The sequence below is a fragment of the Mus caroli genome, chromosome 15 (assembly GCF_900094665.2).
Source record: "Mus caroli chromosome 15, CAROLI_EIJ_v1.1, whole genome shotgun sequence".
Lineage (NCBI taxonomy): Eukaryota > Metazoa > Chordata > Mammalia > Rodentia > Muridae > Mus > Mus caroli.
This window is the reverse complement of record NC_034584.1, coordinates 69,985,864-70,000,301: the sequence shown is the minus strand read 5'-3', so window position 1 is coordinate 70,000,301 and position 14,438 is coordinate 69,985,864. Positions and strand designations below refer to the sequence as shown.

General features: G+C 52.1%; 1 protein-coding gene across 1 annotated transcript in view; it reads right to left on the bottom strand.

Moving 5' to 3' along the window:
• Positions 1-5: 5 nt before the first annotated feature.
• Iqank1 (IQ motif and ankyrin repeat containing 1) overlaps positions 6-14,438 on the bottom strand; it is a 37,036-nt gene continuing 22,603 nt past the window's right edge. The window contains exons 3-13 of the mRNA XM_029470066.1: positions 12,441-12,574; positions 12,087-12,251; positions 11,822-12,013; positions 11,628-11,753; positions 1,509-1,648; positions 1,360-1,414; positions 1,157-1,249; positions 808-916; positions 610-703; positions 401-535; positions 6-330 (exon numbers count right to left, since the gene is read on the bottom strand). Of these exons, the coding sequence (XP_029325926.1) occupies positions 27-330; positions 401-535; positions 610-703; positions 808-916; positions 1,157-1,249; positions 1,360-1,414; positions 1,509-1,648; positions 11,628-11,753; positions 11,822-12,013; positions 12,087-12,251; positions 12,441-12,461 (1,434 nt within the window). The 5' untranslated portion in view covers positions 12,462-12,574 and the 3' untranslated portion in view covers positions 6-26. The remainder of the gene's footprint in view (positions 331-400; positions 536-609; positions 704-807; positions 917-1,156; positions 1,250-1,359; positions 1,415-1,508; positions 1,649-11,627; positions 11,754-11,821; positions 12,014-12,086; positions 12,252-12,440; positions 12,575-14,438) is intronic.

Here is a 14,438-nt window from a genome sequence, read left to right as displayed (position 1 = left end):
TAGGCACACGCTTTATTGGGGTGTGACTAGAACCTTCCACTGGGCATCTGCACACGCACTGGGAGCAGGGTCTGCAGCTGGTCAGCTGGGGGCCACTTAACTTGGGTGACAAAGAAGAGGCGGAAGTTCTCTAGGCGAGCCTCTTGGAACTGGGAGGGGTCATACTCAGGTCCGTCTGTTGGCCGAAGCAGTGACAGATACCCTTCCTTTGCCAGCAGCCCACGATTCAACAGGGCCTGCGCCAGGCCAGTCTGCACGACCTCCAGCTGTTGCTGTACTACTGGGAACAGGTTCACTTGACGCAGGTCAAATACCAGTGGCTTCCCGTACCTGTAGGTGTGTCTGGTGAGGAGGCAGGTAAGGCCCAGGGCGGGGTTGTCCTGGGCCCTGCCTGACACACCTGAGTGCCCCCAGGAGAGCCAGCCGAATCCTCTCAGGTCTCAAGTGCTCCGGATTTAGGGTGTCCACATAGTTGGTGTCCTGGTATCTCAAGAAAGTGGCTGCCTGGCCAGAAGGGTCGATGACAAGAGGCCACCTGAAGGCAGCCACCTGGTCACTGCAGTCTATGGGCCCCTCTGACTCATACCCACACCCAGCCTGGGTACTGACCGTCCATCGGCTCGGATGCGGTCCCCTACATCCTTCATCAGCACGTCATGGAGCTCTGTGACCCGGCACTTGAGCCCAGGTTCTGTATCCTCGTCTGTGGAGGCGTTAGTTGCAGAGCATGGGAGATCCCACTGCTAAGTCCCCACCCTGGCATTGCCTCTTCGGGTCCCCCAGCTCCCCCCCCACAGCCCTGCCCACCCTCCGGGGTCTGTTCCCGCAGCTCCAGCCTGGCCATGGCCAGTGTCTCCTCAGCCTTCTGTGCCTCTTGCTGCAATCTGTCCACTTGGACCTCTGCATCCTTGATGGCCTAAAGAAGGGGTCATGCTGACCATTGCTCTCCCCATCACCTCAGAGCTACCGCATACTTTGTGGAAGGGTCAGGGTGGCATTGGCTGCCCAGACACATGAGTTAGTGCCTGCCAGGACCTCCTCTCCTGGCTCTATCCATGCCCCCAGGAAGGTTTGGAGGGCAGAGATGCCTGCAATTTCCCTTGGAAGGGGAGCATCATGGGAGATGTGGGGAGCGCAGTGTCTGATAGGGCCCCACCTGTAGTGTGAGTTCAGTATTTCCCATGAGCTTCCTCTCACACTTGTCGTGTTCCACAATCCTCCGATTGAGCTCACAGTAGGCCTGCTGGAGCTGGTGGGCAGAGAGGCTTTACAGACCCCAGCAACTCGCCCCCCCACCCTGATCTCTCAGGCCCTCCCCGTGGCTCTCCTTCCTGCAGAGAGGCCTGGGTCACAGATCACCTCCTTTTGACACTTCTGCTGCTCCTTAGCCAGCTGCTGCACCTTGATGTTGATGCTGCAGAGGAAAGAGGCAGGCTGGTCAGTCATCCACACCATCAATGGTCCACTACCTCCAACCCGGCCCCAGGCACGCCCTCCCCTCTGCTCACCGCTTGGCCTCATTCTCCTTGTGCTTCTGGGCCTCCTGAGCACGGCGCTGCTGCTCTGCCTCCATGTTCTTGAGCATAGCTTCTGTGAGGCTCAGGTCCCATGACTGCAGCACGCTGGCCACCGCGGCCAGGGAGGCCACCTAGTGACAGGGCATTTGGTGCTTAGAGCCATGTGTATCCTGAGTGTTCTGTCAACCTGGGAAGGAGACACTAACATGTCAGAGGATTTGAGAGGGGAGGGTGTCATGGCTGGTAACTGATAAACCATAGGCCAAGGCCACCGGTCCCCCTGGGCTCACTATCCAGATTCAAGCAGACCCAGCTCTAGTGGCAGAGCCTCCAGGGCCACTTTTGTCCCTTTCCCTCTCCCTCCCACTCATGCAAAGCCACCAAGGCCTCTAGGCTACCCACACGACAGGCACAGTCACTGCTGTCTGAAGCTGCTTTCATCTGCTGGTCTACCTGAAGATCTGCCCTTCTAGGACACAGCTCCTATGAGCCACAGAGACCCCAGCCTTTCTGGGTGTGATGTACGCTTGTAATCATGACACTCACTTCCTTGCCTGAGATGACGCTCAAGGGGGTCACAGTAAGAACGGGGATGATGGAACCTGGCAGACTTGGCCATCACCCATAGATAGTGGAGGAGAGATGGAGAAGGGTTTACAGTAGAGGGCTGTGAGCCTCTGTAAGGCTGGGGACATGGCTGACCTGTATAGAGTACATCTCTCCAGCCCCCTCGTGCTGGGAAGTCAGCCTGTCTGTTGACCCCCCATCTCATTGGCTTCATATTCAAAGCCCAGTAGAGACAAATGCAAAATCTGTCACATCCAACTGCTTTAAGTGTAGCCTAAGTTTAGTTTTAGAAACTCAGTGACTGCCTTGCCTGCTTCTCGTACCCTACAAATCACCACCCAATCACTGTTAGGTTCTCAGCCGAGACAAAGTCGAGGGCCGCTGGGGTCTTTCTTGACCATTGTTGCCCTTCACAGCTCTGAGTGCCCTTGGTGCTGAGCGCCATCAGACGGCACTGGTCCTCACCACCTGCAGACTGTACACCGCTGACACCTTTGGTCCAGTTCCTTCCTTGATCAGCTCCAATCCCAAGGCTCCCCACACCTGCTCCTCCCACTTCCCCCAAGGCAGCAGCCTTCCTTTCAGGAAGGGCCTTCCATTTCTGCGCCAACCTTGGACACTCGTGGCGCTCACTCCCTCACCTCCGAATCTCTCCTGTGTGACACTTCCTTGGAGAGAGAGATCCCGGATGTGGACACCTTGAACCCACCACCACATGCCTGACCACCCTGGGGGCGGGGGGGGGGAAGGGGAATGGCCCCTCACCCTGCCCCACTTCTCACATTCCTTCATGGTATTTACACTATGGAGTAACCCTGCCCCCCTATCCCCAAGCATCTAGAATGTTGCCCAGCACAAATGTTCTGTCAGTTCAGTGGCCAGGTGGATCAGGGAATGAAGGAGTCGACTGATGTGCATCTAAACGTACTGACATGAAAGGATGGGTGAGAGACAGGAGAGAAGGCCATGTGGGGAGACTCATCGATAAATTAATGTATAGAGAAATGCATAGATGGACAGACAGTTGAATGGATGCTTGGATAACTGAAGGAATTTATGAATGAGTATATGATGGTTATGAGATGATATCATGAATCCCTTCTCTTCCTTCCAAACCTTCCCATAATCCCTTGCTCTTTCAAACTCCTGTCCTCTTTGATCTTGAGTTGTGACATGCAGGTGTTACATACACGCATATTCCCAAATACAACCCGCTCAGTGTGTGAGTGTTACTTGTCCGTATGTGTTCAGGGCTGACCATTTGGTATTGGATAAGCAGTTGGCGTGCTCTTCCCTGGGGAAGGCTGTTTCTCCTGATCTCGGCTTTCCTCAGTGGCCTGCAGTTCTCTGTGTAGGGCTGAGGCCTCGTGGGCTTTTCCTTGTCCCCATTAGCATGTCTACTGCTGTCCTGTTCAGCTTTTGGGTGGTTGAGTGGCGAGACTGCATGGATCTATCTTCTGGCATTCCAAGGAGACACGCTCTTCAGAGCAAACTCTTGCTGCCCTCTATTCTAGAATGTTCCCGAGCCTTGGGTGACTTTGTAATTCAATTTTATGTGTCTGGGTGTTTTGCCTGCGTGTATATCTGGACTCCATTTATGTGCATGTTATGTGCAGAGGCCAGCGGAGGGACTCAAATTCCCTGGAAGTGAAGTTACAGATGGTTGCTCATCCGCCATGATGTGGGTGCTGGGAATTGAACCTGCATCCTCTGGAAGAGCAGCCAGAGCCAGCTCTCCAGCGCCAATATCTGACTGTGTGTGTGTGTGTGTGTGTGTGAGAGAGAGAGAGAGAGAGAGAGAGAACGGGAGGGAGAGAGGGGGAGGGTCTTATGTAGCCATGGATAACCGTAAACTCCTCATCCTCCTGCTTCCTTCCACCTCCCGCGTCCTGGGGTCACAGTCCAGGGCCACCATGTCTGCTGTGTGTGGTTCTGGGACTGGAACCCAGGGCATCATGCATGCTAGGCAAGAACTTCACCAACTAAGGTCCATCACCCAGCCCTGGGATATGTAATTTTAAATGCTTGCTTTGCTTTGCTTTGCTTTGAGACAAGGTCTCCCCATGCAGCCCTGGCTGTACTGTGCATGTAGACCAGGTTGGCTTCGAACTCACAGAGCTCTGCCTGCTTCTGCTTCCCAGTGCTGGGATTGCAGGTGTGCGCCATCGCCACCATTCTCCGCAGAGATGCTTTGCCAAGTTTATTGGTCTGGCCAATAAACAGCAAGTGATTTACACTGAATGTTCTGGATGCCTCTCCTCCGGGACAAAGACAAGTGATACTCAGGACAGTGGCTATCCTGTCCATTGGGTTCCTCAAAAGACTCCACAAGACACAGACGCTCCCGTGACCCCTGTTTTCAGCTACTGAGCCCCACACCAACTGTGGACCAAGTGTTAAAATACATGAACCCACGGGGACAATTGATTCTCACTCAAACCACAACAGTTGCAGTTATGATTTTAACGTGCATTTCCCTCTTAATATTGGTGAGAAATCTGGTCACTGGCCGTTTTGACTGTATGAGCCACCATGTGGTTGCTGGGAACTAAACTCTGGGAGGAGGGTGGCAGGGAGGCTCTGGAAGAGCATCCAGTGTTCTTAACCACTGAGCCATCTCTCCAGACCTTGGCTTTTGTTTTGTTTTAGTTTTTTTGTCTGTCTGTCTGTCTATTTGTTTTTATAAGGGCCTTGCTCTGTAACTCTGGGTGGCCTGATACTTGCTATGTAGTGTGGGCTGGTCTCAAACTCAAGGCAATCCTCCTGCCTCAGCTGCCTGAGTGCTGTAATTGCAGACATGTGCCACTATTTAAAAGGTATATTTGTGCTGCATAAGTTTATCGTGTGTGTGTGTGGGGGGGGGGTGGTCAGAGGACAGCTTGTGAGAGTTGGTTCTCTCACTCTACCGTGTCCCAGGGATCAAGCTCAGTTGCCGAGCTTTGTGGTAAGCCACCTTTACCCACTGAGGAATCTCTTCAGCCCAGGCTTGGACATCTTTGTAAAGTGCTTTCTGGTGAGCTTCTACTTCTCTTCGGGGTTGTCTGATTGATTTCCCTCACTAGTAGGTGTGCAGAGCCATCTCTCCTAGAAGAGTTACATATATAACTCTTGCTACCTTTAACTCTACATAAGCAGTGGCTGAAGTCGATCTTCCTCACAGGAAGCCTCCAAAGCTCTGCCCCCCTTTAGATGATGGTATTCGTGGGATCACCTCAACCCTTCTCATAGGCAAACATGAAGGCCTTTCCTTCACACACCTTTAGATTTCCCTCTTATCTGTCTGTCATCTCTCTCTCTCTCTCTCTCTCTCTCTCTATCTATCTATCTATCTATCTATCTATCTATCTATCTATCTATCGTTTTGAGACAAGTTCTTTCTATATAACCCCCTGGCTCTCCTGCAGCTTGCTATATAGACCTGGCTCTCCTGCAGCTTGCTATATAGACCAGGCTGGCCTCAAGTTTACAGAGATCCTCCTGCCTCTGCCTCCTGAATGCTGGGATCAAGGGTGCACACCACCTGTGCCAAACCCTAGCATTTCCCTGTAGATTCACAGTCTACCGAATTTGACTCTATGTGTCATTTAGTTTTTGTGACAGCCGTTCATCATCAGGTTGTGTACTTATTGCTACGAATGTTTTTCTTTCTTTGTGACATGAGAGCTCCTGAGTCCGGGCAGCATGTGCCAGAGTTGAAGTCCTTACAAGGGGGCCTCCGAGAGGCCAGTGAATGCAGGTGTGATGGTGAAATCTGGGTTGCAGTGGAGACCCTGAGATACTGGAGATACCAGAGCCATGAGACATCTGCCGGGGAGAGCTGCACACACAGGGTGGGAGCAGCCCAATCTAGGCAGACATATACTACAGTCTGCAAAGCTGGAGGAGTCCTCTGAGCCCTCTGCAGTTAAAGTCCCAGAAAAAGAGCATAGAGCTCCGGCCGGTCCTGTTTTCCCTGCTGGGTTTCTGTCTTGCTTTGGTCCAGGGCTTCCTCATTGTGTTCCCATTTCTCCATATGGGAACGACAGCGCACACTCCTTGCCATCGTACATTGGAAGGATGTTGGTTTTTTATTTTTAATTTTTATTTTATTTTACGGTGGGGTCATGTTTAGAAATTGCCTTGAGTCTCAGAAGAGATGTTGGAGTTTTTGTTCTTTTAAACAAGAAGTTTATTTTAAAAAGATGCTTGACTTGAAAGGAAATTTATCCAGGAACATTTTGTTCAAGAACAATCTACCCCCACTCAAAGACAGATTGCCCTACTTGTAACAGCTGGGGGCAGAAAGGTTACAAAATTGTCCTTGGTTTTACAGTGATAAAGGAAAGACATTGAAGTTCTCAGACTGAAGAAGCTATACAGAGTTTTATGTTGTTTGGGTTCTTTTGTTAAAACAATGAGAGCAAAAGGGCTGGAGAGGTGGCTCAGTGGTTAAGAGCACCAACTGCTCTTCCAGAGGTCCTGAGTTCAATTCCCAGCAACCACATGGTGGCTTCTGTGACAGGATCTGATGCCCTCTTCTGGTGTGTCTGAAGAGAGCGGCAGTGTACTCACATACAGAATCTAAACAAGTCTTAAAACAAATGAGAGTAAAATAACTTTCTAGACTATAAAGATGAGCGCAGAATGAGCGAGGAGCTCATGTCAGGAAGAGATATTTTCATAGAACTCTCCCCAGACCATCACCATCTGAGGCCAGCCAAATACACCGGCCATTTAGTTTAAAAGAAAAAGTTCAAGTCCAGTGGTGGTGCATGCCTTTAACCTCGCTCTCAAGAGGCAGGAGTTCGAGGCCAGCCTGGTCTACAGAGTGAGTTCCAGGACAGCCAGGGCTACACAAAGAAACCCTGTCCTGAAAACAAAGAAACAAAAGACAAAAAAAGAAATGAAACAGTGTGATGTGTGTGCGCCTGTGCCTACACCAGGTACTTTGTATCCAATGAAGGACCGGGATCGAAAATGGAAGAGAAAGCTGCAGGGAGCAGTCAGGGTGTGCCGGGTTGAATCGCAGCTTTCTGATTGAGAATCTATTCTTGGTTTATAAACAAAATTCCTTCCCCCTTTAGTAGCTATCTTCTGTCTGCTGTTGCTGGAACACATCCATCGGCTCTTGGTCCTCTATTTCCAGCAGCACAGGTGTGAGTGACTGCCTCCCATCAAGCAGGGATCTGGCCTGCCTTGCTGCCAAACTGCGGTTCACGCTAAGCTTCTGATAGTTCACCAAGTGCTGTCTGTCTGTCTCCTCACCTAAAGCTGCACCACACAACCATCCTGCCCACCCCCTTTAGATTCACAGGACCGCTGTTCTCAGTCTCGACTCCTTCCTACGGCTTCTCGTTGACCATGACAAGCGTGGGAGTCTCCCCGGCTGCCGCACCCAAGTCCTCACTGCTGGACACGTTGGGCTTTTGAACAGTGCTGGGACTGTGAAAGACTGTGGGTACTTCTAAAGTTGGAATAAAGCATTTTGCGTCACGAGATGGCCATGGGCTTGTCAGGGATAGGAGGATAATGTGATGGTTTGAAGAATGGTCCAATATAGGTCTGTGTATTTGAGCACTTGGTCCTTAGTAGGCGATGCTGTTTGGAGAGGTTATGGTACCTTTGATGAGGTTGAGCCTTGCTGGAGGAAGTACATTGCTGGGTGTGGGCTTCAAGGGGCTGTGGTCTCATCCCACTTCTTACCCTTTCTCCTTCATGTGTGTGGATAACAATGTCATCAGCCAGCATCCTGTTCCTGCTGCTACAACGTGCCTAGCCCGTGATGGACTCTCTTCCCCTAGGGCCAAGGCCAAATGAACTCTTTCTTCTTTAAGTTGCTTTTGGCCGTGGTATTTTATCACAGCAGCAGAAAACCAATGAGTACAGCGAAGATACCCACCACGGGTCTTCAAAAGTCACAAGAATAACATTGCAGGAAATGAATATTGAGAGGGGAGGACCTCAAGGCACTGGTGGTAGGAAGGAGTGGGCTGCAGCAGCCGTGGGGCTATGTGAGGCTGCACGGCAGACACGTGGGGATGCACGCAGCATGTGAGTGTGCACAACAACAGACACTCGAGGATGCACGCAGCAAACCACGGCCACGCCTGGCACTCCAAACGAGGTATCAGATAAGTCAAGCCTCATACCGGTGAACTCATTTCTCCATCCCAGTGAAAGGGGGCAAAATACAAACAACTCTGTGCAAATGACACAGTTTAAAATGAGATGCCAGATCAATGACGCATGACCTCACGTGATTTGAAACAGTGGGACTAAGCTACTGTGCTGGGACATTTGGGCCTAAAAATGGATAGATGGGCAACTAAATGGATCAATGAGTGAATGGATGAACAAACAAATGAATGAAAAAAAAAAGAATGGTTGTTTAAATACAGAGTAAATGACAGGACAGGAGAAGCAAGGAAGGTATTTCCTATAAAACCTACCATGCAGTCCCTGGGCAGGAGGTGGGGCTCTGGCACTATGGCATTCCTTATATGGTTTCCCCTGGGTGTGTCTTGTGGTGAGCCACAGAGCCACACACACGACTTTGATGCGTTCAATGCCCAGCCAACAATGATCTGTATTCTACAAAATAACATCGAAGATGAGTAAAAAAATCACAGGGTAGACAGAGAAGTGGATGCAAGGCAAGAGAAGGGATGAGAGCTCGAGTAAATGCTCACCCAGACGGACAGTCATCTGTATGAGCCAGACGTTCAGATATTAAATAAACCGTGACTTTTATTTAAAAGAATATTTATTGAGAACCATGTGCCAAGATTTTGCCAAGGAACTTTATGGTTATCTCTAGTCCTGCAGAGCTGGGCTGTTAGCTTCTGGTGCGTGGAAACAGCTTACAAACTTGAGGGTTAGTCTGTGGGTGGAAGAGCCGTAATCAACGGAAACCAAAGAGTACAAGAGGGTGACGTGGCGAGCAGGAGCTGATGGCTGTCACATGAGCTGATCGGTAGTTTGGTGTTGATGAAGTAGCAGGAGGAAGGCGCAGCTCATCGAAAGGAAGATGGAACGTTAGCTCAGTTAACCGACGCCTGAGTCCGGCAAATGTAAGAACGAGCCGATGGGTTCTGTCCCACACCAAGTCATTGTCCCGCTGTCCTTTGCCACTCACCACACCCACCTCTCCTTTCCCTCCTGTGAAAACCAGCAAGCTCTCTTCCATTTTATCATTTTGCCGTTTGGAGGCGGAAGGATGTACTGAGTACTGTGGCGGGAGGCTCTCTCACGGTTCCCTGGAGAGCTCTCTGGGTTGCTGACATACCACGACCTCCACCCTCTGTGGCTGGAAGGTGTCCATGCTGTGTGTGTACCAACCTTCACCAGGAAAGGTTATCTGTATCTGGGTTGTGCCCAGTTCGAGGCTGTTACCACGCAGGAGGCTCCAGTGGACATTATTATGTGGACATAAGCTTCACTCTACCGGGCTAAGCGCCCAAGAACGTGATTGCTAAGGTACACGCTGTGCTTAGATCTTCAAAGTTTGCAGAGGGAGGAGCCCTTGATCCTGTTTGCAGCAAGGTGTGAGAGGCCAGTTTGTCTACAGCTTCACCAGCACCGGGTTCACCCTTCCCTTCCCTCAAACTCTCAGGGTGTGTGCAGATTCAGGACACCCTGGTTCTGGGCTGGTCTGCAGTCATCGCGTCCTCTGCAGGAACATCCCTCTCCCTGTGCATCATGGAGAAACAACGCATCCCTGTGCATCATGGCTGGGCATCAGGTTTATTTGCTGCTGAGACGACATTTGCCAGGGAAGTGTCTTTGGTCAGGTACATGATTTGTGACCAGCCTCTCCCCATAGCTGACCATTGCTCCTTGTCTGGGTTTTGTGAAGGGAAGCCTGCCTGCCTTTGTTTTTTTCCTTTTTCCTTTTTCCTTTTTCCTTTTTCCTTTTTCCTTTTTCCTTTTTCCTTTTTCCTTTTTCCTTCCTTCCTTCCTTCCTTCCTTCCTTCCTTCCTTCCTTCCTTCCTTCCTTCCTTCTCTCCTTCCTTCCTTTGTTCCTTCTTCTATCCCTCCTCCCTCCCTCCCTCCCTCTCTCCTTCCCCCTTTTCAGGGGAGAATGTGAATGCAGTACCCACTACCACTGTGCACCTGTTTCCCATATTTAGGGAAATCACAGAGGTCAGCACATTTGTAATGCCAAGGAGAAGCCTCGCCCTGGGAAAACCACGCTCACCCCCACAGGCGCCTCCCCTGCCAGGCAGGTGTGTGCAGGGAAACTTCTCATCTTGGTGAGGCTCAACTTTTCCTTCTTTTGTCTTCTTGGTATGGTGTCTTAAGAATGCTTCAACATGCCCTAGGGCCCAGAGATATTTCCCTATTTCTAAACGGATAATACGTCAGCGTTTGTGCTGAAATCTCAGGTCTGTTAAGTTTGTGTCGGGTATGAGAATCAGGTCAGAACTTGTTTGTTGACCTGCGGGTTGCCCGTGGCTCCGGTACTTTGTGTTGAGTGTCCTTCCTGACAGCTAAGATTTAGGGCACCTCCTTATTACTGCAGCTCTCCAGTTACCGGCCCTGTGGCCGCTCAACTATCCTCTGGCCTCTATGTCCTCTTGGAGCACTCTTGGAACTCCCTGATTCTGGCTGATACCACGTTACCTGCTAGCCCAAGAGGAAGAGGAAATAGGCTAGGCCCAGAGAAGTGTCCACCGGAAGTTGAAACTGGGAGTGGCACCTGAGACTGGGGTTCCCAGGCTGGGCAAAGACTCTGGTTGTCCCTTCCTCAGGGGTGGGTGCAGAAGCAAATGTTTGCCAGCCTGACACCTACCCCACCGTTCTCGTGGCACCCCCAGCTTTAAGGGATCTGGGTAACCAGAATTAAATTCCAGTGACTTAAAAGTAATAAAGGTAATGCCCAAGTGTGGTATCAAACACCTGTGACCCCAAAACTGGAGAGTCTGAGGCAGAAGGACCAGGGTTAGTTCCCAGCCAAACTGCACTATGGAGTGTGTGTGTGTGTATGTGTGTAAACAAACAAATAGAGGGTGGGGGCACTTCCTGGCCTGGCTTCTCAGAGTTGCCCCCCACTGCTGAGTGTGCCTCTCTAGTGACCTCCTGGACCCACAGTTCCCAGTGGTCAGCAAGGGGACCATAGTTCTCCTCCCAGCTGGGAGGCAGTTCCACTGACTGCAAGGGAAGAAACAGGAACAGACGGAACCAGAGGGCACATCCCAAGTTGTTAGCGCCTGTGATACCTGGCCAGTCTCTGTTGGCTGTTTCCTAATCCATCACAGTAGCCAGTAATCTACCGTCAGGTGGCCAGAGCACTGGAGGAGCTAAGACAAAACCAGTGCAGAAGGCGTTCCTGGCAGAACGCCTGTTGTTCAGAAACGGGAGTTTGGTTGGTAGGAAGGAATCAGACACAGAATCTAGGGATCCCAGTACCCTGTCTTTTGTTTTCCTTGTGAGACAGGGTCTCTCAGGCTTCTGGCCTGGAACTTCTGTTAATCCACCTACTCAGTGCTGGGATTACAGATGTGCACCACCACCACCACCATCCCAGAAACCTTTGGAGTGGGGATGCGCACTCCAGGGCCGCACCTGCTCCGGGGTGCTCCCATCATCCGCGTACACCCGGGGGTCTGCTCCAATCTTCAGAAGCTCCTCCACGGCTTCTAGGTGACCCCCAAAAGCTGCCCGGTAGAGTGGCGTGCGGCCGAAGGCGCCCTACGGAAGGGGCTCCCTGAGCACGTGCGGGGACCAGGCCACGCCACCGCCCTGCTCACTGCGCCCACCTTGGTGTTGGGGTTGGCACCCAACTCCGCCAGCAGCTGGATGGCCATGGTCTGCCCGCCCGCCGCCGCCTCGGAGAGAGGCGTGTTCCCGTGGCTGTCCTCGCACTCCACGGTGGCCACGCGCCTCTGCAGTCGCCGAGCCTTGCCGTCCTCGTCGTAGCCCACGCCTTCGCTGGTCATCAGCTGCTCCACCTGGGCGCAGGGCGTGTCACCTCGGCGTTCGCCCCGCCCAGCGCCCCGCCCCGCCCACCCGCTAAGCACAGACCTCCTTGAGCACCTGGCGGATCTCCCCAAGGTCCCCTTCGAAGGCGGCCTCTAGCAGGCGACGGCGGCGCTGCAGCTCCTCCCGCCGGGCGCGCTCCTCTGCCTCCTCCTTCTCGCGCTGCCGCCGCGCCGCCTCCTGCTCCTGGCGCACTAAGGCCAGGTAGGCCTGCAAGACATGGCCCGCTGTCACTGTCCCCAGCGCCCAGTACACTGCTGTAGGGTCCGCAGCTCGCTGCCTTGAGGTCCCCGACTAAAGCCACGACTTTCTAAAGTCACGACTTTCCTCCACACTGTCTAGACCTTCCCTCTTACTGGGGTTCTGGCACTCAAGGTCTTGTAGCTGGGCCCTGCTCACCTCTTTCTGCAGCTTCTCCATCTCGTCCAGGTACTCCTGACGCTTCTGCCAACGACGGGCCAGCTCCCTTCGCGCCAGATATTGCCGGAAGGCACACTGGATGACGATGGCAGCTTTGTCCTCTGCGGTTGGCGCTGGAGTGAGGAGAGTAGGGATTTGGACCCCAGTCCTCCTTCCTAGTCACCATCCATGCAGCTGCTGGGGCCACACAGAGGACCCAAGTGGTTCTCAGAAAGCATAGAGGACAGATGCAGTGAGTGTCGTGCCTGTCTCCCAGCAATCAGGAGGGTAGGGCAGGAGGACCCACCGAGTTCAGTAGTTTAAAACCAGCCAGGACTATGTGGTAGACACAGTATCAACAGCAGTGATACAAATTCCTAAACAGCTGAGTCTCAACAATGCTCCTTCAGTAGGGCCAGGGAAGGAGAGAGGGCCAGACATGAGCAGGAAATCCACATCCCCAGGGCCTGAAAATCTCTTGCAATCCACAGCTAGAACGAAGTTGTAGGAAGCCCAGTAGGAAGGACAGAAAGACAGGCCCTGGTCCTCAGGGCTCACCCACCAGAGCCATCGGCCCTTACTGGGCCTGGCCCAAACAAATCCTCAAAGCCTGGTGGGTGCAGCTAAGCAGTAAACTGCCCCAAGTAGAGGATGTTCTCAGGTGGTCTTAGCCCACGGCCCAGGACACTCAGAAGAAGGCAAGAGTCTAGAATGTGGGCACAACTCCATATTCAGACCACTTTACAGAGGTCTACATGCGGGTCTGGCACAGTGGCCTCCAGGAGCAGGGAGGGCAGGGAAGACACCATGCAGTCCCTCCTGTCACTAGATGACCACTGGTGAGTAGAGCTATGGGGGCTGTTCCACCCCATAGAGTCTCTGTGTCCCTTCCTCTGTGTGTGTGTGTGTGTGTGTGTGTGTGTGTGTGCCTGCTATGGAAGGGCCACAGCAGTGAGATCAGCGGCATTTGCAGAAAGCTGAAGAGCTGAAAGAAGACAAGGAACAAGCCAAGTGTCAGGCAGGAGTACCTTCTGCACAACAGACGGATGCGAGTCTTACCTAACAGGGACTCCAAGACAGGCTGAGTGGAGCAGCAGCCTAAGTGAAAAATGAGCTAGGACAGGCAAGGAAGGAAATGGAAAACAAGACGTAGCTGGACGGACATGATGAGCTTCAGGAGCAGGAAGAGTGGGTAGTGTGTGGCTCTGTGGAGCAGGGAGGTCCCAGGTCGTCCAATCGAGGAAGAGCATGGAGCAGAAGCCAGGGGGGAGAGAAGCAAAGCAAAGCACAGACAGCAAAGTCACCTGATTACCTGGTCTCTCCAGGACACAGGCAGATGGTGGATGGAAAGGACCAAGCTTAGAGCATCATCAACAACAACAACAACAACAACAAAATCCTGAAACGGAGCCAACCCCGAGGCACACACCGCAGAACCAGGTACTCCAGGAGCAGAGACAGGAAGGTCACTTGATCCCAGGGGTTGGAGGCTAAGCTGGGCAATACAGTGAGAGCCTCTCTCAACCATTTCCCCAAACAAGAAGAGAACCCTGAAGTTAATTGCGCGTGTTCGTGTGTGTGCAGGCGTACTAGCTGGTGAGCCGGAGGGTTTCTCCTGCTTCTGTCTCTCTGGGGCTGCAGCGTTGTGGTTTTCAGGACTGAAGTCAGGTCCTCGTGCATGTGTAGCAAGCTCTTTGCTGAATGAGTCGCTTCCCGATCCCCAGAAACGGATCTTTTGATTCAGCCTTTGTTGGTTCTGCTAAGCAAGTTAGGCCCAGGCCCTGTTTTATATTTTGTTTTGTTTTGAGATAGGTTGCAGCAAGAAGAAAATCGACTATGATATTTAACATTCCTCCAAATATTTCATGGGCAATGCAAAGAACCTCCAAAGTAGGCAACTGAAGAAAGACGATGTATTTAAAAAATAAAATAAAATAAAATAAAATGGGAGCTGGATGTGGTGGCACACGCCTTTAGTCCCAGTACTCAGAAGGTAAA